The sequence below is a fragment of the Tripterygium wilfordii genome, chromosome 12, assembly GCF_013401445.1.
Source record: "Tripterygium wilfordii isolate XIE 37 chromosome 12, ASM1340144v1, whole genome shotgun sequence".
NCBI lineage: Eukaryota > Viridiplantae > Streptophyta > Magnoliopsida > Celastrales > Celastraceae > Tripterygium > Tripterygium wilfordii.
This window is the reverse complement of record NC_052243.1, coordinates 10110284-10134485: the sequence shown is the minus strand read 5'-3', so window position 1 is coordinate 10134485 and position 24202 is coordinate 10110284. Positions and strand designations below refer to the sequence as shown.

At 36.6% G+C, this 24202-nt stretch overlaps 1 protein-coding gene and 1 pseudogene across 1 annotated transcript; one reads left to right on the top strand and one right to left on the bottom strand.

Annotated features, from left to right (window-relative positions):
- Window positions 1-525: 525 nt before the first annotated feature.
- LOC120011415 lies at window positions 526-1412 on the bottom strand. Its single transcript, XM_038862522.1, has 2 exons — window positions 757-1412; window positions 526-638 (listed from the first exon to the last, which is right to left on the bottom strand). Exons 1-2 carry the CDS (start codon window positions 1296-1298, stop codon window positions 569-571), a joined length of 612 nt encoding a protein of 203 aa, XP_038718450.1. The 5' UTR covers window positions 1299-1412; the 3' UTR covers window positions 526-568.
- Window positions 1413-22680: 21268 nt separating this feature from the next.
- On the top strand, window positions 22681-23686 carry LOC120010548 (annotated as a pseudogene).
- Window positions 23687-24202: the final 516 nt, after the last annotated feature.

Genomic DNA, 24202 nt, shown 5'->3' with positions numbered 1-24202 from the left:
AATTCCTTCGGAGTAGGTTGTAGACTTGCAGTCTGCAACTCATTGAGACGGGATGAATTGAAAAAAGAAAATCAATTAGTTTTTAGGTTATTAAGCTAATTCAATTCTCTCATGCAGCTTTCCCCGAGTCTTTGTTTTAACTTTTAACTAAGGTGTGAACCTTGTGCGTTGCGGAAGTAGTGATTCGACCATGTTAACCGTATGTCAAATGTCACATTTTTCTCATTAATCTCCCATATTGCATCCGCGACATAGCTAGAATATAAGAACCAGAGAAGAAAGCCAACAAGAAATATAGAAGGGGACAATGTTACGATTTAGAAGAGGAAAGTTTCAAAATTAGAAGGCAAAAAAATCACAAAAATCTCTACATTAGATAATAAAAAAGAATTGATAAAAAAAACAGTTGCAGAAAATACCTTTAGAAAACGTAGAATTAACTATTTGTACTAGAAAAGCAACTGCAGGGAAAAAGCAAATCAAATTAACCTGCAGAAACATGGATTGGAAATCAATTGGGTTTACAAAGCTAAATTTTTCTTTTGTTCTTATTAACGAGTTCAACCTTTCAAGAAATGGAAATCATCAAGTTGTACTGTAGAAACATCCTTGCTCTTGTAGAATAGAAAGTGATTTGTCTGCATAACCGGAGAAGAAGATAGGCAAGCAATTACAAAGCTGTTTGTGGAAAGAAATTAAGTTGAATATATATATAGGCTAGCTAGCTAGGCACTTCTCTCCAGCATCTCCCGATACCTCTTGAAGGAGAGCTGCTTCTGCATCCACATCTGATGATGGAACCTCTCAATGAACAAGTCAGCGACTCGGTCTATTTCGTCTTCCAATCTGAACTCTTGCCCTTCGTGGTCCTTTGAGTTCTTCACCATATCAATCACAGAGCCTCCATGATCCTCAAAGTTCATGATGTCCTCCGACGAATGCATTAAATCTGGATAGTTATCATCTTTTATTGCTTCATTGATTTCATCTTCCACTTCATCCGCCTCGTTGTATATGAAGTGGGTGTGAGTGGGATCGGGGAGGAAGTCATGAGCCATGGCGTTGTGATTATCTAACACCGTGGCCTTGGCTTCGTCTTCCTTCTCGTGAAGATGAAGATGATGATGATGATGATGATGGCCTGTCACAGATTGAAGTTTGTGAGAGATGGAGGTGATGAGGAACTTCCTGTTGCTAAGGAGGGAGAAGATTATGAGGCGAGCCTTGATGGCTCTGGTTTTGGTCTTCAAAGCTGATATTATCTGCTTGAGGAAGGCAGATGCTCCTCTGTTCTTCATCTTGATTTTCTGTTCTGTTCTGTTCTGTAAGGCTTTAATGGAAGGAATTGAGATCCTCAAAACAGACAAGATACTTAGATTGATGCATGGGAGGGGGCCTAGCCATGAGGTTTATATATTAAGCCTGTTTCCTACTTTCCTTAGGATGATCAGTTATGCTATGTGGCTCTCTCAGTCCTCAGATGGTCCAAGAAAGTTAAAGTTAAAGTGAAAGTGAAAGCGGGGCCCATTCCGTGGCACTCCATTCCAAAGATCTAGTTTTGTGAATTATTGGCTGTGCCAATAACGAACGGGCATTTTGGGTGAGATAGTGGGGGAAAAAGAAGGGCAAGAGCGGGGGATTTTGGCTTTTTGTTTCAATTTTTGTCTCTCTCTTTTTTTTACTTTTTTTCTTGGGGGTTGTGGTCTGATTTCTTGTATTTCACGACTACCCAAATGAGAAAGACGTTTCGGTTGGTGCAGTTTTCCTTTCCTTGGTGCCAAATTTCTCTATGTGAAAATGCTTAAGACCCTCAATTTATTACTCTCATTCTACGACCCCTAATTCATGTCATCATAATCTGACGACTGGCCCACATGGTACATATGATTTGATGTAAAAATGAGGATCATATATTCAGGTCTTTTAACATTGTCGATTTTCGTAATCAATAAGAAAAAACCTTCATTAAAAGAATACTTTCGCACTAATAATTTACTCGGGTGCATCTAGTTGTGTTAGTTTGGCGTTTGTTCTTCGGCTTTATAATTTTTATGCTAGGGTTTATAAATTCCTAAGTTGTTAACCTGACGTTAAGTGTAACGTTTATTATGACGGAATGAAGTGTTCGGCTTAAATCCTTTTTTTCAAAAAAAAAAATTTGAGTAGTATATGCAGAAATGAGAGAGATTTATAATTATGGCCAGCAGAGGGGGCCTCGGTTTTGACTATGACATTGACAGCAGGCTTCTGTATATGAATATATGCTGCTACCTACATCTTTGACTCTTTGTTAAACTTAGTCGCTAAGGTTAACCTTTTTAAAGTCGTACTCGAACACAATAGCTAGAGCCCAGACCCACCCCTTCAGGCTTCAGCATTACTCAGACTTATCATCTCCCTCCTCCTACCAACAAAAGACCCACGAATCCCCGCTCCTCTATCCAAGGCAGGCAAAACCTTTGGTCTTTATTTATCTTAATGGAGAGCTCGGTGTCAAATTGAAGTCCCACCCACCACCACCAATGTGTACCTTTGCGCCAACCCCTTTTTTCGCTTTGTGTTGAGAACATCATTCCTTCTCCAAAAAAAAAAGCAAGCCACCCCACCATAAAAGCAGTAAATAATCTCAAGCAGCAGTACTGTACTGTAATAATTAGGGTTAATACAATTTTTGATCATCGAACGATTTTGAATTTTTTGTTTTGATCACTCAAAGTTCAAATGTTTCAATATGATAATAATAAGTTTATATTTGTTTCAATATAGTTACTCAGTTAGATTTCTAGAATTTCGGTAAGTCAACGTGTCTATGTGGCGCATTGATCATCATCTCCAACTGATTTTTTTGCTTGTGTCGTCTGATAGTCGCCCACGTGGAAATTTTTTTTACTAAAAAAAAATGAATTACAAAAGGCAAAATCTCTAGAAAACACCTGCAGTAGCCCTTAAAATTTCATCCACAAAACAAAATACAATAGAATCTCTCTGCAGTGATACTCTATATATATAGGAATAACCTCCATGTAGTCATAAAAAACTTATGGTCCCAACTTGGGCCACTTATAAAAAAAATAAACTCCACATTGTAATACGTTATAAGAAAAATAAGTTATAATTTTCCTAGATTTCGTCTTAAGGAACTTGCCTCCACATAGTAATAATTATCTGTATATGCAAAAAATATTTGCTATCTTACATTAAAGGATGAAGATGAAATAAAACATTTATCTAAAGTTGTTTGGGACAATGTTTTATGCTTTAGAGTTGTTAGAGCATTCACAATAGTTTCCTTATCTCTATCCCTACTCTACAGTGTTATGGAATATTATCTGGCGGATGGTATCTACCTGCAAAAGCAATCCATATGCCACAAACTCAAAATGCAAAAAATTATGGAAGAGCTCAAGCGTCTGCACGAAAAGATGTCGAACGTGCCTTTGGAATTCTCCAATCACGTTTCCATATAATTCAACAGCCTTGCAGGTATTTTAGGTTAGCAACAATGAAAAATATCATGAAGGCATGTGTTATATTACATAACATGATTGTAGAAGACAAGCGTGACCTATACAAGTCACTGGAGAAAGGTAACTACTAATTTGTTTGAAGAAGTTTCTGCTCCAATAGTAGATTGTGGATATGACCACTTTGATTATATATAACCAATTAATTGCTGGACGTAAAAAGTTAAAAGATAAAATTATGCACCGCCGTCTTCAAGAAGACTTAATTCAACACTATTGGGAGAGGCACGGAAATGTTGAGTACTAGTTCAAACTTGCCATATAATTCTACCTATTTAATTAATGTATAAGTACTATTATTCCATTTGAATGTAATGTCTAAATATTTTTACTTGTATTTGCACTTTGTTTGAATGCAATTTCAAGTATTTATATTCTATTAGAATAAAATGTCTAAGAGCAAGGTTACAAGAAGTCCAAAACAACTTCAATTATCGTAAGTCCAAAGCAACTTCAATTACCAAAAGTTACAATAAGTTTAAAGCAACTTCAATTACTATGAGTGCAAACAAAATTCAACTACCACAAGTCCACGGAAATTGAAATTTGAACTAGTTCAATGAAACATAAATTTTACATGACCAAACAAATAACAATTGCTAGCATAAAGTCATATTGGACAAGTATATCATCTACTTGTTAAATGCTTTCTCAAAGATCTTTGCTTGTTTCATTTCAATGTACTTCCGCTACATCTCATTCAAGCTATACATGTCAATAGTCATAACCTTCTCCTCTTTATGCTCCCTATCAAGCTCAAGTTTCTCCTTCTTCAACTGTAGATACTTATCCATTTTTTTGCTATCTTGAAAGATGGCATCCATATTCTGATCATGAAACTTTTGCATCAAATCTTGCGATTTTTCAAAATGAATGCTTGTTTGAGACTCTCCACTATCTTCCACCCTCATTCTTTTGTTCTTTATTTGCTCCTTTCAGATATTCTTACCAATTGGTCTTTCCATTTCTACATAACAAGAGGCACTCACATCGTCTCTTAAATTGATCGAATCTGATACAGCTTTGCTTCGACTCAAACTAGGGTGCACCACTTCTGTAATCCACTTCGGAGAATTCTTGAGCACTTGATAACAATGTAAAAACTTGAAGACACCTTTTTTCCTTTTCCTCAATAGACCATACTTTAATGACATGATTAACTTTTAAAAATATTGAGCAAAATGTCAAAATAATAAATCTGGAATTATCTCTAATATATTAAAGGGATGATGAAAATTTTAACTTGTCTTGGTCAATCATTCCACTCGGATCCTCATATTCAATGCTCTGAACGATCCCAGAAAACTTTAAACATTAAGTTTTGATAATGTTAAATCGGTTGATTATTGATTTCTTTGGTTAATACGGATAGGTGCTTGCATTCGACAAGTACTCTCTTCACACTCTAGTCCAATATTGTTCTTTTGCTTGGTCCATTTGAATCACCACATCCTTAGTAGTATGCTCCCATGCCACGATTAGAATAAGGTCTTCCGCTACAATATAATTTTTTTGTCTTTCTTACTTTTGGCTTGTGTATGCTTTAATGATTAATTTGAGACTCCATATTGATGTACCTTCCAAGCAAATAGAAAAATGTTGAGGGCTAATCATATTTTCACCAGAAGACTAATCCTATTTTTATATTTGTGACCATGAACTCAACAAGACTACTTAGCACTAACGTTAATAAATGAGCCAATCAAAAGAATTAAGAACACATATACTCTGGGTTTCCAGGTTTAAACATATGTACAATCTGTAGCATTTTCAACACAATAATCATAAAAAATGCACCCAATTCAGATTACACAATCACAATCACAATATGCAGGTTTAATCATCAATAAAATCACAATCTTAAACATTTGTTATCAATAATCATGAACACTACACTCAATTCAATCCAAAATACCCATCGATAGATAAGATGTTGAGGTGTCAAAATCAAACAAAAAATGAAACAAACAAAGGTCAAAATCATCAAACAACCAGACCTCGAAATCCCGAAACAAACCATGGTCAAAATCAAACAAATAATGAAGATCGAAATTTGAACCCTAAATTTTGTTTTTCTATAAATTACCTTCAAATTAAATTATTCGAGATGTCGCAAATGAGACTTTGGAGAAGAAGAAAGTCGGTGAAGAGGACAATCGACAATTGATTAAGAATACCGTCGAAATAGTTTTGGAGAGGAAAATCATGGGTTAAAGAAGCTCTGGAGAATACGAGATTCACAATGTTGCAAATGACGCTGAATTTCTTTACCCCTTTCTAAAGCTGACGTGTCCACTTAAATGAGGGTGTGAAATGTCATTTTACATATGTAGAGACTGGTCTTTTGACTCCCTCACCCTAAGGAGTAAAATCCTATATAGAGATTGAAATAGAGAGTTAAATAAGGATAAGGAAATTACTGGATAAAGATTTGTTGATGCATTCTTCAAAGCTGAGGATAGAGAATTTATTGGGGAAACTATTGTGAACGCTCGTACTACATTTTTAAACTTGCGTGTACATAATAAGAGATTAGTTAGACTTTCAAGATGACTTTGCATATTCTCAACGCTAGTTTTTTTATATTTTTAAAATGACTTTACATATTCTCAACACTAGTTTTTTTTGAAGTTGTCTACCTCTTTTATCGGTGTCTATACCTTTTTTTTTTAGTACAAGTATAGATACAATATACGACACACTATCAAATCAAACCTAAGAAAGTACAGGTGTTAACAGACCCCACATAGGAGGCACAAACCAAGCCCACGCAGGGGCACAAACTAAGCCCACGCAGGGGCAAACTAAGCCCACACACCTCCTTATAAATATTCCTTATAAATATTCAGGAGGAGATGAGACTAGAACCCATAACTTGAAGTCAGGGACATTCAAAGTCATTGTCACTCAACCAATGGCTCATTTGCTTGGTGTCTATACTTTGAATTTGACATGCTCCATTAATTTATTATTAATGTAGTGCATATTTTACCTCTATATCACTTGCACTAAGGATAACTAAGTCAATAAAAAAATTTGTAACCATACCTCTATTAAGTTATAACCGCTTCATAGCAATAAAATTTATTTGTTGCCATCATTATGACCATAGAGTGGTTTTATTGTATGTCCCAAAACAGTGATTGTTTCTATACCAGTGTACCAAAGCAGACATAAGAAACAACTTTTATATAATACTTCATAGTCTCATTGTCCAAAATAGGCAGTTGTTAGCTACCAAGACATTGTCCAAAACATCCATCCTAACACATCAAATGACAAAACAGTGTATCCCAACACATTTGGATGCCACAAGATAAAAGGTAATTAAACATCCCTAGTCCATTTAGCATAAATAGCTTCATAACCTTATGCGCACTTACTTGCATTGTTGACATATTCTTGTGTTGCATTTAGCATTGTAGTATACCTAGAGCTAGATGTCGCACCTTGAATGATCTAACGTATGTTTGGCAACCTCTTTCTTGGACTTATACTTGTCTGCGCTAAGCCACTTTCACTTCTCCCAAAACCCAATTCTTATGTCACAAGCTATCTTCACAGGCAGCTTAGTTGCAGAAACCTTAGTTGAATCACTTGTACCTGCATCCCCCTCCTACCACCACAACTCCTACCACCTCCACTAGCATATATGGAAGAGGCTAGGAGGCATGATCATGACCAGTACCTCCCATATTTTCAGTTGGAAGAGTTCCACAATTATAGATATATTAATGAACAATTACTTGTTAAAAGTGTAAACTGATCTTTATCTTAGTCTTTGGTGGATTTTGACATCCTCTTATGTTGTAGTGCTCTCCAACACATTTTGTACATTTAATTTAGGAATACCTTCTTCTTAGCCTACTCCTAGATGTTGGCTCATCATGCTCTTTTGTTTATCTTTTTCTGTTGGTATTCCATCAACTACCTTCATTGAGGGAGCAATAATGGTATCAACCCCCAACAGCAACCTACAATGGCATATATGTTAATGTTGGAACCCACACAAAAGTCCCACATTGGAAAAATAGAAAGAATTTGTGTGGTTTATAAGGCATGGGGGAGGCCCAACTCATTGGCGTAAGCTTTTGAGTTAAGATGGGCTTAAACTCCATTCCAAGTAAACCCACATGTGTTAGGCCCATGTAATGTGGACTCACCCCAATCCAATTTCTAACAGTTAACAACAAACACAATATCAAAAGAATGTTATATATGTTTAGACCAACATAGAATGTAAAGATGCATCTTCTATCTATTAGAGATGATCAGATGAAGTACCATCTGTTACTCCTTCAATATCTAGTAGCAGCTTTCTGAGAAACCAATTCCAAGGCCTTGTTTGGAAGAGTTTTTTTTACTAGCATTTATACTACTTGCTAGTATAAATGCTAGTTGCCATCCAAACACCATTTTTTGTCCACATATGTTGAGACATTTTCATCAAAATTTTATACTACGTTTACAATGCTATTAATATGAAGCATTTCCCTAGCATTTACGTGAGAATTGTCTATTTTGTCCCCATCAAATCTACTTATTCTCATTATACCCCTGCGATTGTCAATTAATATTTAATTAATTAATTGTATTCATTGAAATTATTATTTAATTATGTTAGATAAATTAATTATTTTTATCTTATTTTAATTAATTATCTTTATTTTATCAATTAATTTTTATTTTTAAGTACATTTATATGTCTCTATTACAAATAAAATACATAATACCCCTGCACGTAATTTGCCACAATATGCTACACAACATAATTGTTACCATCAAAAGTTCAATCAAACTCCACCAAGCATTCATGCAGCATATCTGCTACTAAAATTGTCCAGCATTTCTGCTATCACCATTTTTGCGAGCATATCTGCTACTTTCAAAAAGCTTTACCAAACTAGGCCCAAGAATCTCCATTTTCTCTTTCAACTATTGCTCACGCTATTTGGAAAATACTTTCGCGCATTGGTCAATCGTATCAAAATCATAACTGAAAATTCAATTTCACTCATGATATGATATATTGATCATGTAAGAATGTTCATATGCAATTTCATACCAACCGAAGTACATATGATCACTTAAATAAGAAATTTCACTATTATCAGAAGAGTGAATTTTCATTGTTGTTTTTCCACAACTTTATGTCAATATTAGTATCTCTGATTTTCGCCAATAATAAATTAATTTCATAGGATTTTCAATTATCTCCACGACTCTCACCTCACCATGAGAGCATATGTATTTTTCACCCAAAAATGACTTATTTCTTTTCAAATTGTAGTACCCGGTTTTCGTCCGGCCAAAAAAATACAAAATACAAAAATAATAATAATAAAAACAAATATATTAAAAATATATATATATCATATAAAAAATATAAAAAAATATATATAAAAAAAATATAAAAAAGAAGGAAAAGATAAAGTGGCCGAAAGTAGGGTAAAAAAAAAAAGAGGAAGTGAAAAAAGAAGGAAAAGATAAAGTGGCCGAAAGTAGGGTAAAAAAAAAAGGAAGTGAAAAAAAGAAGGAAAAGATAAAGTGGCCGAAAGTAGGGTAAAAAAAAAGGGAAGTGAAAAGGGGAAGGAAAAGAGAAAGAAAAAGAATAAGAAGAGGGGAGAGAGAGGAAACAAAACAAAAAAAAAAAAGAGGAAGAGAGGAGGCGTGAGAGAGAGGAAGAAAAAAGGAGAGGCTTTGGCTTTTGGTGAAGAAAAACAAAAAAAGAAGAGAGGAAGAGAGGAAGAGAGGGGAGAGGAAGAAGAGAAGAAGAGAAGGAGAGAAGGAGAGAAGGGGAAAACCGATTCTTTGGATTTTTTTTGGTAGAAGCTTCATACCCCTCATATCTTTCACTCAAGTATTGCTCTATTTACACTTGATTTCAATGTTTGATTCATTTTTAGCATCCTCGGATGTTGACTAAGAATAGACATGGTGTTTCTTGCATTCACCTTGGACATATGTGATGCTTGGGAGTGTTTTCGATACTAATATGTTGAGCCCTTTCTCTTTGCATTTTTTTTCTTCTATTTCTTGTTGGAAAAAGCGGGAGAGACCATATTTGGATTTGATTTTCTTGGTTTGGATACGTGTGAATCTCATAATGTGGTCTTGATTCGATTTAAATCTTGATTTATATTTGAGTATTCTATTTTTCCCTCTCTTTATGTTTGTTTTGTTGGACGAGGCTCGGGCTTGGATATTATTTGGACGAGTTGATGGAGGCTTGAGCAATTTCAAGATTTTGTTTGGTTTATTACAATTTGTGTATATTTGGCCCCCCATATTGTGTAATTTATCTTATTCATGTCGATTTGTATAATTTCGACATTTATTATTTGGATTATTTGTACAAGTGTGGATTATGAATATATAGGCTTAAAATTGAATATAAGTCATTTCAATTAAAGAAATCATAAGTTGATTTCCTTTATTTGAATTATGAACCTTATTTGATTTCATTTATGAATTTGCCATAAGTTGGCAATAATAGGTTAAATTGATAGATGACACTTTTCCAAATAATCATTTATACCATAAGTTGGTATTTAAAATTAAACCTACCAAAAGTTGGTATGTCATTTTATCATTTATGCCATAAGTTGGTATTTAAAATTAAACCTACCAAAAGTTGGTAGGTCATTTTATCATTTATGCCATAAGTTGGTATTTAAAATTAAACCTACTAAAAGTTGGTAGGGCATTTTATTAAATAAACCATAAGTTGGTATCTAAAATTAAACCTACCAAAAGTTGGTAGGACATTTTATCATTAACACCATAAGTTGGTGTTCAAAATTAAACCTACCAAAAGTTGGTAGGACATTTTATCGTTAACACCATAAGTTGGTGTTTTAAAATTAAATCTATCAAAAGTTGGTAGTGTGTCTCCAAATAAAAAAACTATCATAAGTTGATAGTAATATTACAATTTTTTTTAATGCTATCATAAGTTGATAGTATTCTTACAAATCTTTTCCCAAGACTATCATAAGTGGATAGTGTTATTTTAAACCTATTTTCAAATAAAAACTATCATAAATTGATAGTAATATTCCAAGCTTTCTTTTTCAAACACTATCATAAGTTGATAAGTGTGTTGAAAGTAATAATTCAAACTTTAACAATTACACCTTGCAAAGAGCAAGTTTCCATAAGATAGCCATTAGATTAATCCGGGTAACCGTTTTCAAACGGGAGTTGTGGGGTGCCTAACACCTTCCCCACACTCAATCGATCCCCGTACCCTTTTCTCTGGTTCGCAGGTCTTTTCGGTGTCCAATTGCACCTTAAATCAATTGGTGGCGACTCTAAACATTTTTCATCCTCCCACGCCGGTCCGCGTCGTGACCCCGGTTGCGACAACTGGCGACTCTGCTGGGGACACCAGGTTTTTTAAACCTAAGAGGGTCAAGCCCATATGATTAAATTGATTGGCTACGGTTACTTCTTCTTGTATGATTAATTGTTTGTTTCCTTTATATGTCAGAGATGTTGATTTATTTTGTTGTGGTAAAGTATTTGTCATCTCATACATTTACACTCACTATAGCCTACCAGCTGGGCTCTACCTTTAGTATTAGAGAGGGTTGACCACTATTCTCGTGAGATTCCGTCTCCGCATGGGTAGTGGAAGATATCCTCACCGGATCGACTTCTCTTAAAAGTTAAGGGAGGAGCTTTTATCCCAATAGTTGGGATTTTAAAAGCAACATGATCTGGGACCTCGCAGAATAGTTAGATAAACTTACCCAAGCACTTTATAAAGCCCTAGATCCATGCCCAAAACCTCCAGAAATTTAGGTTACCCAGTGTAATGACATATTCTATTTTTGTGTGATTTACTCATTTGTCGTCGATGTTTTGTCTTACACATTTTTAATTGTAATTTTCATTATTGGTTTCTTCTCTCATGCATTCACGTAGGCACAGTCATTGCATTTTGTCAAACTAAATAAGTTCACAGTCATGCATGAAAAAAAAAAAACAAAAAAAAAACACCAATTCACTCATGTCTTTGCCATCCTTATAGTATAAGATTACAGTTGTGAATTGCTAAAACAATGAAAATGAACAACAAAAAAAATATAATGGGGCAGTTTGTGAGGAAATTGACTCTTAATTTTCTTGTTGATCAAGTGGGAATGGATCATTTTATGTCTGATTCTGAGGAGGTTTACGTTTTGGCTGTCGATGACAACCTTGTTAATAGACCAGTCATTGAAAGGTTGCTCAAGATTACTTCCTGTAAAGTAACTGCAGTGGACAGTGGAATAAGATTACTTCAGTTTCTGGGATTAGACGAGGAGAATAATTGTCCTGTTGGGTTTGATAGTTTGAAAGTGGATCTAATTATCACCAATTACTTTATGCCTGGAATGACAGGAGATGAGTTGCTAAAGAAAATCAAGGAATCGTCTGCCTTGAGAGAGATTCCGGTGGAAATCAGGTCATCTGAGAACGTAGTGACTCGAATCGACAGATGCTTGGAAGAAGGAGTAGAGGATTTATTGTAAAGTCAGTGAAGTTGTTCGATGTGAAGCGCTTGAAAGGTTACATGACCAGAGACGGAAACCAAGAGAGATGCATCAACAACAAGAGAAAGCTTCCGAAGACTTGTGATCTATGTTTATTACCACCATCACCATCAGAGCCATGTTCTCCACCACCGTTGGAATCTCTTATCAGACAGCTTAAAAGGTCCTGCTTGGATTAAATCCTGATCGTCTGTTATGCACCCTGCCTCACTGTGCAAATATTCGTAATTTCTCGGGGAGTGTGAAAGTTTTTTTTATTATTATTCTATTTTATTTTTATCTAGTAGAAAAAAAAAAGGAAAAAAAAGAGAAAAGAGTCGTCCTCAAGCGGGGAAATGAACAGTTGAGTGTGACAGTTTTGTTTTTTATTATTATCTGGTTGAAAAGAGAAGCAGGAAGAAAAAAAATTCGTCCTCAAGCGGGAAAATAACAGTGGAAGGTGACAGTAAAGTAAATACTGATGTGACAGGCACTGCGAATGTCTTCGCATATGCAGAGCCATCTTCGTCTTCATCTCCATCTCAATCATTTCTGGCAAAAGCGTGTTTTCTCTCTGAGCCATCTTCATCTCCGTCTCCATCTTCACAATCATACACAATCATCAAAAACACAATGTTGACCTAGACGCTAAGTCTTGGTCCAACACTTTGTTCATCTTCCTCAAGAAATCTTCAAGGATGGATACTCCTAACTCTCCACTTGCAAAAAGGTCTAGAACTGATGAAGGTTCTACTTCTAAAGAAGAGGAAGGTGAAAATGATCCCAGATTCAACCTCTCCCCTATAAGGGAAGACGTATACGAGGACAATCCCCAGAAAACCATCGAATCTCTACAAGAAGCTTTGAGGGAAACCAAAATGAGACTTAAAAAAGCAACCGACAAAGTTCAAGACTACAAAAGGCAACTTATGGTTTCAAAGCATGCCATACAAGGTGTTCGATATATGTCATGGGGCAGACAAGCAAAGTACTCATGACCCAGATAAATTGCACGAAGCAATCACTGAGATCACAGTACAACTTGGATCTGTTGCAGATGGAATAGACAATGTTCTTTATACCCTAGAATAAAATTCCTGTCCAACAGTATGATTATTACTATGTATAAAGGGCAGTGGTTTGATATTGGGAAGATCTATCTGGCCACGATCTTCAAAGCCAAGGATTTTGTCGAGAAGAAGCCAACAAAGGCGGGGAAGTTATTTTTCCCACGGCTTATCACAAGGTTGCTTTTGTTCAAAAGCATTCGACCTCCTCGGCCTCAAGCATCTTTGGGATATCAGGTCACCATGATGGAAAGAAGGACATGGCGTCAGAGCATCAGTCATTTGAAAACAACTTCTGCTGGAAAGAAGCAGACCTAAGAAGGTCACTCAGCATCACCACCTGGTGATTCCTCATCAGCAATTGCAGCATCTCCACAATCAGATCGCATGCATGCAGCGATAGCCCGACTAGAGATGGGGCTACAAACACTAGAAGAGGGACAGCAAAGGCTGGAGCACATGTTGGCCGCAGTCATGGATATGGTACGGAAGTCCAAACACTAGAAATTTTGGGGAGTTATGTTTTAAACTCAGTAACTGGACCAATTTGGAATTGCCAGATTCTGTCAGCAGCCTTCAAGAGTAAAATCCATCTGCACTACCATCTGTGGTCCGGTTCACGGCCATTGATTGGGTTTTAATAATGAGCATGTCTTTACTTTACTTTGATAAATTTCTCTAGTACAGCTTTTGCATGTTCAATGCTTCCAGTTCTCATGTTTTTGATGCTCTGTTACACTCATCATTCCCACATTTATTTGCCCAATTCCCGTGTTTTTGATGCCTTTGTTACATTCATCATCCCACATTTATTTGCCTTTATTTGTCCATCACTTGCAAATTCCAAATCTTGCAAATTCCATTTTGACAGGATTGAAATTGATGATAATGGAAAGATGAACCGAATGAACCAGATTTTGGGGCACCCATTAACAATTTCGAGTTTGACTTGTACATTGAGGATGAATCTGAGATATAGTCAGAAATGTTGAAACAAGTTTAATCAAAAAGAAAAGATAATTTAAATGGATGAGGTTGTTAATTTGGGGTTGGAAATTTGAATTGGTGCAAACTTGGAAGATTAGAGATGAAATAAAGAAGCAATTTGATGTCGGATGTCTTGCTGTAGTAAAATACCTCGAATGATATAGAAATATTGCACCGGTACTGAAAAAGGATGATTGTAATCAGATCACGATGGCACTAGAAGATAAAGAGGAAATTACTGTCATTACTTTATGTGGTACCTTTTGCTATGAAGTCATGCCATTTGGTCTAAAAATGCGGGAGATACTTATCAGCAAACCAAGGTCATTCTGTTTCATGATTTGATGCATAAAGAGATTGAAGTGCATGGGGATAACATAATTGCCAAGCCAAGTGAGGATGAAGATCACATGATTAACTTGGAAAAGTTTGTTCAAAAGGTTGAGAAGACACTAGTTGAAGTTGAACCCCTCAAAATGCACATTCGGGACAATTTCAAGGAAGTTGTTAAGTTTTATTGGTAGGAAGAAAAAAAAAAACCCGTTAGAGTGAAAACCCGCAAGGGCGCTCTAGGCAAAAATAGGGGCAAAAAAAAAAATCTGCTAAAGTGAAAAAAACCTCACAGGCGTTTCAATTTGGGCTGCAAGTTCAAATTTCAGATTGTTTGAAGAAGGATGGTTGGATTACGAGTTTGTTGAATTGATGAGTGGTGCCTGAGTTGGCTGTTAACTTGTCTCACATTGACATAGGTGGGAGTGCAAAATTAATTTCGTAATTGAAGGGTTGGAGATCAGTTAATTGGACATGTACCCAAAACTGGGGCAGATTTTGGGGTGCTTTTGATACCATCAGATATTTTACCTTGCTAAGGTGTTAGTCTGTTACATAGAAGAAGAAGTTTGTTGGCAGAAATGGAAGGTTCAGAGATAGCCTTATACAAGCAGATTTGATTATTGTTAATTGGGTGCACACCAAAATTGGGGCAATTTTGGTACAATCTTTGAATTATCACATATTTCATCTTGAAGAAGCTCGGTTTGTCCTTTCTGCCTTTGATTTCTCTACTTTCTTGTACATATTTCATTCTAAAATATTTTATTACCACCCATCCTTTTCAATAAAAATTGTGAGGAAATTCATTTCTTCAATTTTGTTGCTTGTAGTCTCCTTTTACATATCCCAATTCAAATCTCATTTGATACTCCAAAAATCAAATTGTGAGGAAATTCATTTCTTCAATTTTGTTGCTTGTTGTCTCCTTTCCCACATCCCAATTCAATTCTCATTTCATACTCCAAAAAAAAATTATTATCATTTGCTTTCAATAATTGACAAGCATGGCTGTACTTTTGAATTTATCACTGACAAAGTTTTGACAGGAAATATAATGAGTGCATCAGGACAATACTTTTGATAGGAAGTTGATGGATTTTGGCATCCTAAGCTGGAAAGGATCTGAGTGAAAAGCCTGAAGCTGAAGCAGGTGTTAGCAGGAAAGAGAAGCTCACATTCCTAAGCCGTGCAAAAAAAAAAAAAAAAGATTTGAATAAGGAAATTCAGATAAATGGGTAGCTTTGAATTCAGATGCGTACGAACATGCAAATTTCAGGGAAAATGAATTGATTATGGGAATGCACATTGGAAAAGGAAAAGAGATAACTCAAGAGCTGGGGTCCAGAACGGAAAAAGGCCTTCACTAATCAGATTAGAGAAGATACATTGAAAGCTCAGTGAGTCAGAAAGTCAACCCTGACAGAGAAACAAATTTGGTTTAACAATTCGTAATTGTGCGCTTGTTGGAGGATGGCAAAACCATGAGAAAACATGCATCCATTCATTCATGAGACATTCATAATTGAGCAAAATAGGTCAGTGCATGCATCATCACTGCATAAATAAAAAATTTTCAGCCAAGCCGGGAATGGCGACAATGATCCCGAGCACCTTTTTCACAATAATAAAAAAAATCAAAAATTAAAAATTTTCAGCCAAGCCGGGAATGGCTACAGTGATCCGGAGCACCTTTTCACCAAAAAAAAATAAAAAAATCAAAGATTAAAAAAAAAACAGTTGGCCAAGCCGGGAATGGCCTTGTGATCCCGTGCCCCTTTATTTTCTTGCACAAACAGTTGGTCAAGCCGGGAATGGCCTTGTGATCCCGTGCCCCTTTATTTTCTTGCACAAACTGTTGGCCAAGCCGGGAATGGCCTTGTGATCCCGTGCCCCTTTATTTTTCTGCACAAACAGTTGGCCAAGCCGGGAATGGCCTTGTGATCCCGTGCCCTTTATTTTCTTGCACGAACATTGGCCAAGCCGGGAATGGCCACAGTGATCCCGTGCCCCTTTATTTTCTTGCGCAAACAGTTGGCCAAGCCGGGAATGGCCTTGTGATCCCGTGCCCCTTTATTTTCTTGCACAAACAGTTGGCCAAGCCGGGAATGGCCTTGTGATCCCGTGCCCCTTTATTTTCTTGCACAAACAGTTGGCCAAGCCGGGAATGGCCTTGTGATCCCGTGCCCCTTTATTTTTCTGCACAAACAGTTGGCCAAGCCGGGAATGGCCTTGTGATCCCGTGCCCTTTATTTTCTTGCACGAACATTGGCCAAGCCGGGAATGGCCACAGTGATCCCGTGCCCCTTTATTTTCTTGCACGAACATTGGCCAAGCCGGGAATGGCCTTGTGATCCCGTGCCCCTTATTTTCTTGCACCAACATTGGCCAAGCCGGGAATGGCCTTGTGATCCCGTGCCCCTTTATTTTCTTGCACAAACAGTTGGCCAAGCCGGGAATGGCCTTGTGATCCCGTGCCCCTTTATTTTTCTGCACAAACAGTTGGCCAAGCCGGGAATGGCCTTGTGATCCCGTGCCCTTTATTTTCTTGCACGAACATTGGCCAAGCCGGGAATGGCCACAGTGATCCCGTGCCCCTTTATTTTCTTGCACGAACATTGGCCAAGCCGGGAATGGCCTTGTGATCCCGTGCCCCTTATTTTCTTGCACCAACATTGGCCAAGCCGGGAATGGCCTTGTGATCCCGTGCCCCTTTATTTTCTTGCACAAACTTTTTGGCCAAGCCGGGAATGGCCACAATGATCCCGCGCATTTCAGGCCCGTACGAAACGCGGTTGACTACGCCTTTGTTTGCCTTTTATTTCATAAAAGACATACAAAGGGGGGCAGCTGTAGTACCCGGTTTTCGTCCGGCCAAAAAAATACAAAATACAAAAATAATAATAATAAAAACAAATATATTAAAAATATATATATATCATATAAAAAATATAAAAAAATATATATAAAAAAAATATAAAAAAGAAGGAAAAGATAAAGTGGCCGAAAGTAGGGTAAAAAAAAAAAGAGGAAGTGAAAAAAGAAGGAAAAGATAAAGTGGCCGAAAGTAGGGTAAAAAAAAAAGGAAGTGAAAAAAAGAAGGAAAAGATAAAGTGGCCGAAAGTAGGGTAAAAAAAAAGGGAAGTGAAAAGGGGAAGGAAAAGAGAAAGAAAAAGAATAAGAAGAGGGGAGAGAGAGGAAACAAAACAAAAAAAAAAAAGAGGAAGAGAGGAGGCGTGAGAGAGAGGAAGAAAAAAGGAGAGGCTTTGGCTTTTGGTGAAGAAAAACAAAAAAAGAAGAGAGGAAGAGAGGAAGAGAGGGGAGAGGAAGAAGAGAAGAAGAGAAGGAGAGAAGGAGAGAAGGGGAAAACCGATTCTTTGGATTTTTTTTGGTAGAAGCTTCATACCCCTCATATCTTTCACTCAAGTATTGCTCTATTTACACTTGATTTCAATGTTTGATTCATTTTTAGCATCCTCGGATGTTGACTAAGAATAGACATGGTGTTTCTTGCATTCACCTTGGACATATGTGATGCTTGGGAGTGTTTTCGATACTAATATGTTGAGCCCTTTCTCTTTGCATTTTTTTTCTTCTATTTCTTGTTGGAAAAAGCGGGAGAGACCATATTTGGATTTGATTTTCTTGGTTTGGATACGTGTGAATCTCATAATGTGGTCTTGATTCGATTTAAATCTTGATTTATATTTGAGTATTCTATTTTTCCCTCTCTTTATGTTTGTTTTGTTGGACGAGGCTCGGGCTTGGATATTATTTGGACGAGTTGATGGAGGCTTGAGCAATTTCAAGATTTTGTTTGGTTTATTACAATTTGTGTATATTTGGCCCCCCATATTGTGTAATTTATCTTATTCATGTCGATTTGTATAATTTCGACATTTATTATTTGGATTATTTGTACAAGTGTGGATTATGAATATATAGGCTTAAAATTGAATATAAGTCATTTCAATTAAAGAAATCATAAGTTGATTTCCTTTATTTGAATTATGAACCTTATTTGATTTCATTTATGAATTTGCCATAAGTTGGCAATAATAGGTTAAATTGATAGATGACACTTTTCCAAATAATCATTTATACCATAAGTTGGTATTTAAAATTAAACCTACCAAAAGTTGGTATGTCATTTTATCATTTATGCCATAAGTTGGTATTTAAAATTAAACCTACCAAAAGTTGGTAGGTCATTTTATCATTTATGCCATAAGTTGGTATTTAAAATTAAACCTACTAAAAGTTGGTAGGGCATTTTATTAAATAAACCATAAGTTGGTATCTAAAATTAAACCTACCAAAAGTTGGTAGGACATTTTATCATTAACACCATAAGTTGGTGTTCAAAATTAAACCTACCAAAAGTTGGTAGGACATTTTATCGTTAACACCATAAGTTGGTGTTTTAAAATTAAATCTATCAAAAGTTGGTAGTGTGTCTCCAAATAAAAAAACTATCATAAGTTGATAGTAATATTACAATTTTTTTTAATGCTATCATAAGTTGATAGTATTCTTACAAATCTTTTCCCAAGACTATCATAAGTGGATAGTGTTATTTTAAACCTATTTTCAAATAAAAACTATCATAAATTGATAGTAATATTCCAAGCTTTCTTTTTCAAACACTATCATAAGTTGATAAGTGTGTTGAAAGTAATAATTCAAACTTTAACAATTACACCTTGCAAAGAGCAAGTTTCCATAAGATAGCCATTAGATTAATCCGGGTAACCGTTTTCAAACGGGAGTTGTGGGGTGCCTAACACCTTCCCCACACTCAATCGATCCCCGTACCCTTTTCTCTGGTTCGCAGGTCTTTTCGGTGTCCAATTGCACCTTAAATCAATTGGTGGCGACTCTAAACATTTTTCATCCTCCCACGCCGGTCCGCGTCGTGACCCCGGTTGCGACACAAATCTTACATAAATCGATATTTTAAATTTTTTCTTGCGCAACATCTGCACCAACAAATCAAATAATACATCCAAACTTTCTACAATATATCAAAAGGAAATATGGATCCAGTGAGTGGCAACTGGTTCAGCGGTGCTATCAAAAACAGCCTTATATGTGCTATCAGAGCCACTCGTCCCTTCTCCTTTCCTTTCAGTCAAGGTCTAACCTCGCGTAGCTAATGAAAGGGAATACCTTAGAGCAGAACCGACTATAAGCCCTGAGAGCCAGCAAGCAAACCCCCCTTACTCAACCTCTTAATCTAAAAAAAAGCCCTTTCCCCTTTTCATAATAATAAGGTAAGCATCAAAGCCCAGCCCCTACTCCTAACAAGTGAAAGTTGCTGGCATCCACCATACCTTGCTTCGGGGCCGATCTCTTGTATCGAAGCAAATATCCATTTCTTTTTTTTGTTCCACCACAAATAGATTTCGCCGCATAGATTGGATAGAGTCCCCTGATCTCGACATCCAAGCACGAATCCCTGGAGCGCTTCGGCGGCGGATAGCAGCATGGGCAAAGCACTCCGCTGCGGCAAATTCATATCTAAAAAAAAAAATTAAAGAAAATAAAAAATAATGATATTACTTGTTTTGAAAATAATGAAATTTCATAATTGAGAAATTCAATTTCACTCACGATAAATTAATGAGATTTTCAATCATAACAATATAATTTTTTTAAGTTTCAATCATAATAAATCTATTAAGCATGTAAGAATATTAGTATGAAATTTCATAGCAAACGGAATCCAAATGATCACATAAACAAATAATATCACAGTTCTCAGAACAATAAATTTTTTTAAATACGTAGATTTCAATCATAACAGTGAAATTTCTTTAAGTTTCAATTATGATAAATCATATTAAGTATATTAAGATATTCATATGAAATTTCATAACCAACGGAGTACGTATGATCATTTAAACACGTAATATACAATGAAATTTCTTTAAATAAGTGGATTTTCAATCATAACCGTGAAATTTTATAGCAAACGAAGCACATATGATCACTCAAATATGAAAATTATGGCAAAGTCTACAAACAATTGTAAGACTAATAGCTTATATTACTTCGCATTGTGGCTCCATATCGAACTGTCATGTATTGCTTTAAGGATACAAAAAGAGTTAGATGTAGTCCATTTCATATATTATCCAGCATGATTGAAAGTTACCTAGACATTGGCCATCATCATCATCGATTTATCACATATATGCCATATGCCCCTGCCAATTCCTAATTTTTCTGCATTTTGCTATATGTATATATGCTTAATTTTTCGACATTGAGCCTCCATCATAATCTTGTTCTTGTTATCCATGAATATATGACAAAAAAGTCGGCTTCGATATTTTTAGAGTCGAAAAAATCTTACTGATAAACCTGATGGATGGGAAGAACATTTGGCTATTTTTGATTTATTTGTCGGATCGCAAGATAAATTGAGCCTCGTGATGCTTTGGATAGATAAAGCAAGGACGAACATTTACCGTCTCTGACCTATTTGTCGGATCGACCAATAAACTAAGCCTCCTGATGGTTTGGAATGATTTTAAGTCAAGGACCAACATTTTTGTGTCTTTGATTTAGTTGTCGGATCTCTCCCCCCAGAACCCATCGATCATTTGTCTCGTTTTGAAGAGCTCTTCGTTCCAAATACATACATCTATTTTTTTCGAGATCGAAGCTGAATTATTTGAGATAAAATGTTTCAAAGGTTCAAAAAAAGTCCCAAGAGCACCGCTCTCTCTACTCAAAAATTAAAACTGGATTGTATTTACCTGGATTCATTCTCAAGTTTTCTTATATGGTGGTGTGAGAGCATCTCCAACCATATATCCAAAATCTATTTTTGGTGTTCATTTTGTGACACATCTCCATTTTAACATCACATCTAATATATATAATAATTTTATGAGAGGGGGAGAGAGAATAAAAGATAACAAACTAAATTTTTTAATTTTTGGGATATGGTGGGTGTAGTGGTCAAAATTTTACTGGGCCCACTAGTCTCCTAACTATGGGCCTAAACTCAATATATGGTTAACATAACACGTCCATAAGGGTTTAAAGCCCTCAGCCAATTGACATGGGCTTAAACCCAATATCCTTCTCTATCGGGTCTATCAAAGATCAAGGCTTATGGCCCACCAACCTTCCATATCACATGTCATACACTCTGAATCCATCAGACGTCACTACAGCTTACATCATGCCTGCCGCCCACAACAGACGTCACACCAACCAGCAATACTGACATCTACCTGCAGTAAGGTGTTACAGTCTGACAACCATCTGACAACCGCCCAACATGACGTCAATCAGGAACCCGCTAGCCGCTAGATGCCATTCCAGTTTTTGGCATGTCCTCACTTACAGACCAGTTACAAACTAGTTCCTTTGGTGTGAATGGTATGACAGCTCCATCATAACCCCACTTTGCAGATTTGATGACCTCAGGTTTGATTATTTTTTTCTTATATCGTCAGTTAAAGCATGCATATACATTTCTCATGAAGACATTTTCCTCCCATCTCTTTATAAAACTTAGTAGGTCTATAATCTCTTCAAGCGCCTAACCTATCTAAATCATTCCTTTTTCTCTACTTTATAAATCTTACTTTTCCACTTTCCAAAGACCACCTTTACCTGTCAGATAATCAATTTGTATGGATCTAAGTTTCAAGACATTACTTTTATCAAATAGTAACATACCATTTGTTATAGGAATATCTATAAATGGTCCTTCTAGGGAAGGACATGCACAAATAAGTCTAAACACTCTACCACAATTTTATACCAAAATACTCAGCTCAAACAACATCCTTTGTCGGTTTCCATACATGATCATTCTTTTCTCATCCCCATTACCGACTTGATCATTAGAGTCTCCTCGACGGGCACCCCCAGTCTGATCTAGGAGCTTCTAACGGTTTGGTTTCTTTGAAGTGTTGTAGGATTCATTGATTACAGACGACCATACATCAACAAAGTTGACTATTCAATGATCGTAGGTTCAGGGCCTACAATGAGTATACTCCAAATTTGGGTATGCAACCCATTTTGTTGGAGGAAAAAATTGGAGATGCTATTAGTCTCCGGTATTGGTTAGTGAAATATTGTAGACATAAATGAATCCATGTGGGACGAGGCTTGTCAATTCCCTCTTTTGTGCGAATATGAGTCACTTACTGAAGTAGGCACATTGCTGGGGCATTCTATTATTACTCGATACTTAAAAATTGAAGGTTTGCTTTGCTGTGTAGTTAGATGAATCATGTGGCTGATACAGTATGTGGTCTTTAGAACCACCATGCGAGCGATATATATATATTTATGATTGAGTAGTCCGGTAATGCACCATGATCATAACCTTTTCTAGTGTCATGGAATCCTCGAAATCTTCCTCTCCTTTTTCACAAACTGATGAGTACAAAGATATATTCGCAACCCTTCCAATAATCAAAGGTCTCGGCGTCCGGACACCTAATCTGCGTATGTATCAAGATTTTTGGTACGATCCAGCAACACTTCAAGCCTCAGTCGTCTAATGATATAATCCTTAGCAGCTTCCCAAAATCCGGCACAACATGGCTTAAGGCAATTGCGTTTTCTAATGCAACGCGAGCCTCGTGCTTCCATGAGGACTCCAAGACTACTAGTCATAGTCCTTTATTTACTAAGCTACCACATGTCTGCGTTCCTTATATGGAGTTTGAGACCGATGGAGGAGAAATATTTGACGTCCCCATTGTGTCAACTCATCTTTCCTTCAATTCTTTGCCAAAATCCATCATTGATTCCGGCAACAAAATTGTCTACATATACAGAAATCACAAGGACGTGTTTGTGATAAGGATCTCCTAACAACCAAGGCCCAACCGGACTCCCACCTAGTGGGCCGGCTGTAACCAAGGCCCAATCAGGCCCGGGCCCGTGGCCCTACCTTCATGAAAACCTTGGCTACTAGGGAAAGGGACAAGTGCGTAACAGTTTGTTTCCACTTGGCATTTCATTCCCAAATTATTACGGAGAGGATTCAAATCATTAATTTCCCCTTTGGAGGAGGCTTTCGATCTGTTTTACTATGGGCCTTAGTTACTATGATCCGTGGTGGGAGCACAATTTAGGGAATTGGAAGGCTAGCCTTCAACTTCCTAAGAAGTTCTTGTTCTTGAAATATGACGAAATGAAAAAAGAACCCCAACTCCACCTCAAGAGATTGGCAGAGTTTATGGGTCATCCCTTCTCCATAGAAGAAGAGCAAAATGGCTGAGGAATTTAGAAGTGAACAGAAATGGCAAGTATCGTGAAGGCACACCATCGGAGGTTCCGAATAGCGCGTTTGTTAGAAAAGGAAGTGTTGGACATTGGGAAAATCATTTGACACCTGAAATGGCAGCGCGCTTGTGCGCTTGTACTCCATAATGGAGCACAAGTTTAGTGGTTCAGGCCTAAAATGGACATGATCTTGCATGCAAGCTGAGTTTGTAGCAGCTGTGGTTATATTTTTGTTATGTGTACGCATTTGTATATATGTTCTATCTGGAGAAAGCAGCACACCTCGTGCTGCTAATTACCACTAGGTAATGATCGCTAGTATTCAATGTTACTGTATTGCATAGTTGAAAGGTCTTTTAAAAATAATTTCCCTCTGATAAGTTTTTAATAAATAAAAAAAAGAGCTTGTGCAAGATTGGATTGCTCCTTCCTATTAATAAAAATAAACAATAATTGATCAGAAATCTGGGAGTATAATTGGTGGTGGTCCATGGCTTGATGTAGAACATCT

What these genes read in the sequence shown, in the direction of transcription:
- LOC120011415 (XM_038862522.1), bottom strand. Translation starts at nt 1,298, where the DNA reads ATGAAGAACAGAGGAGCATCTGCCTTCCTCAAGCAGATAATATCAGCT. An exon ending in AAGCAGCTCTCCTTCAAGAG is followed by an intron (nt 639 to 756) that starts GTATCGGGAGAT and finishes CCGGTTATGCAG; the next exon opens with ACAAATCACTTTCTATTCTA.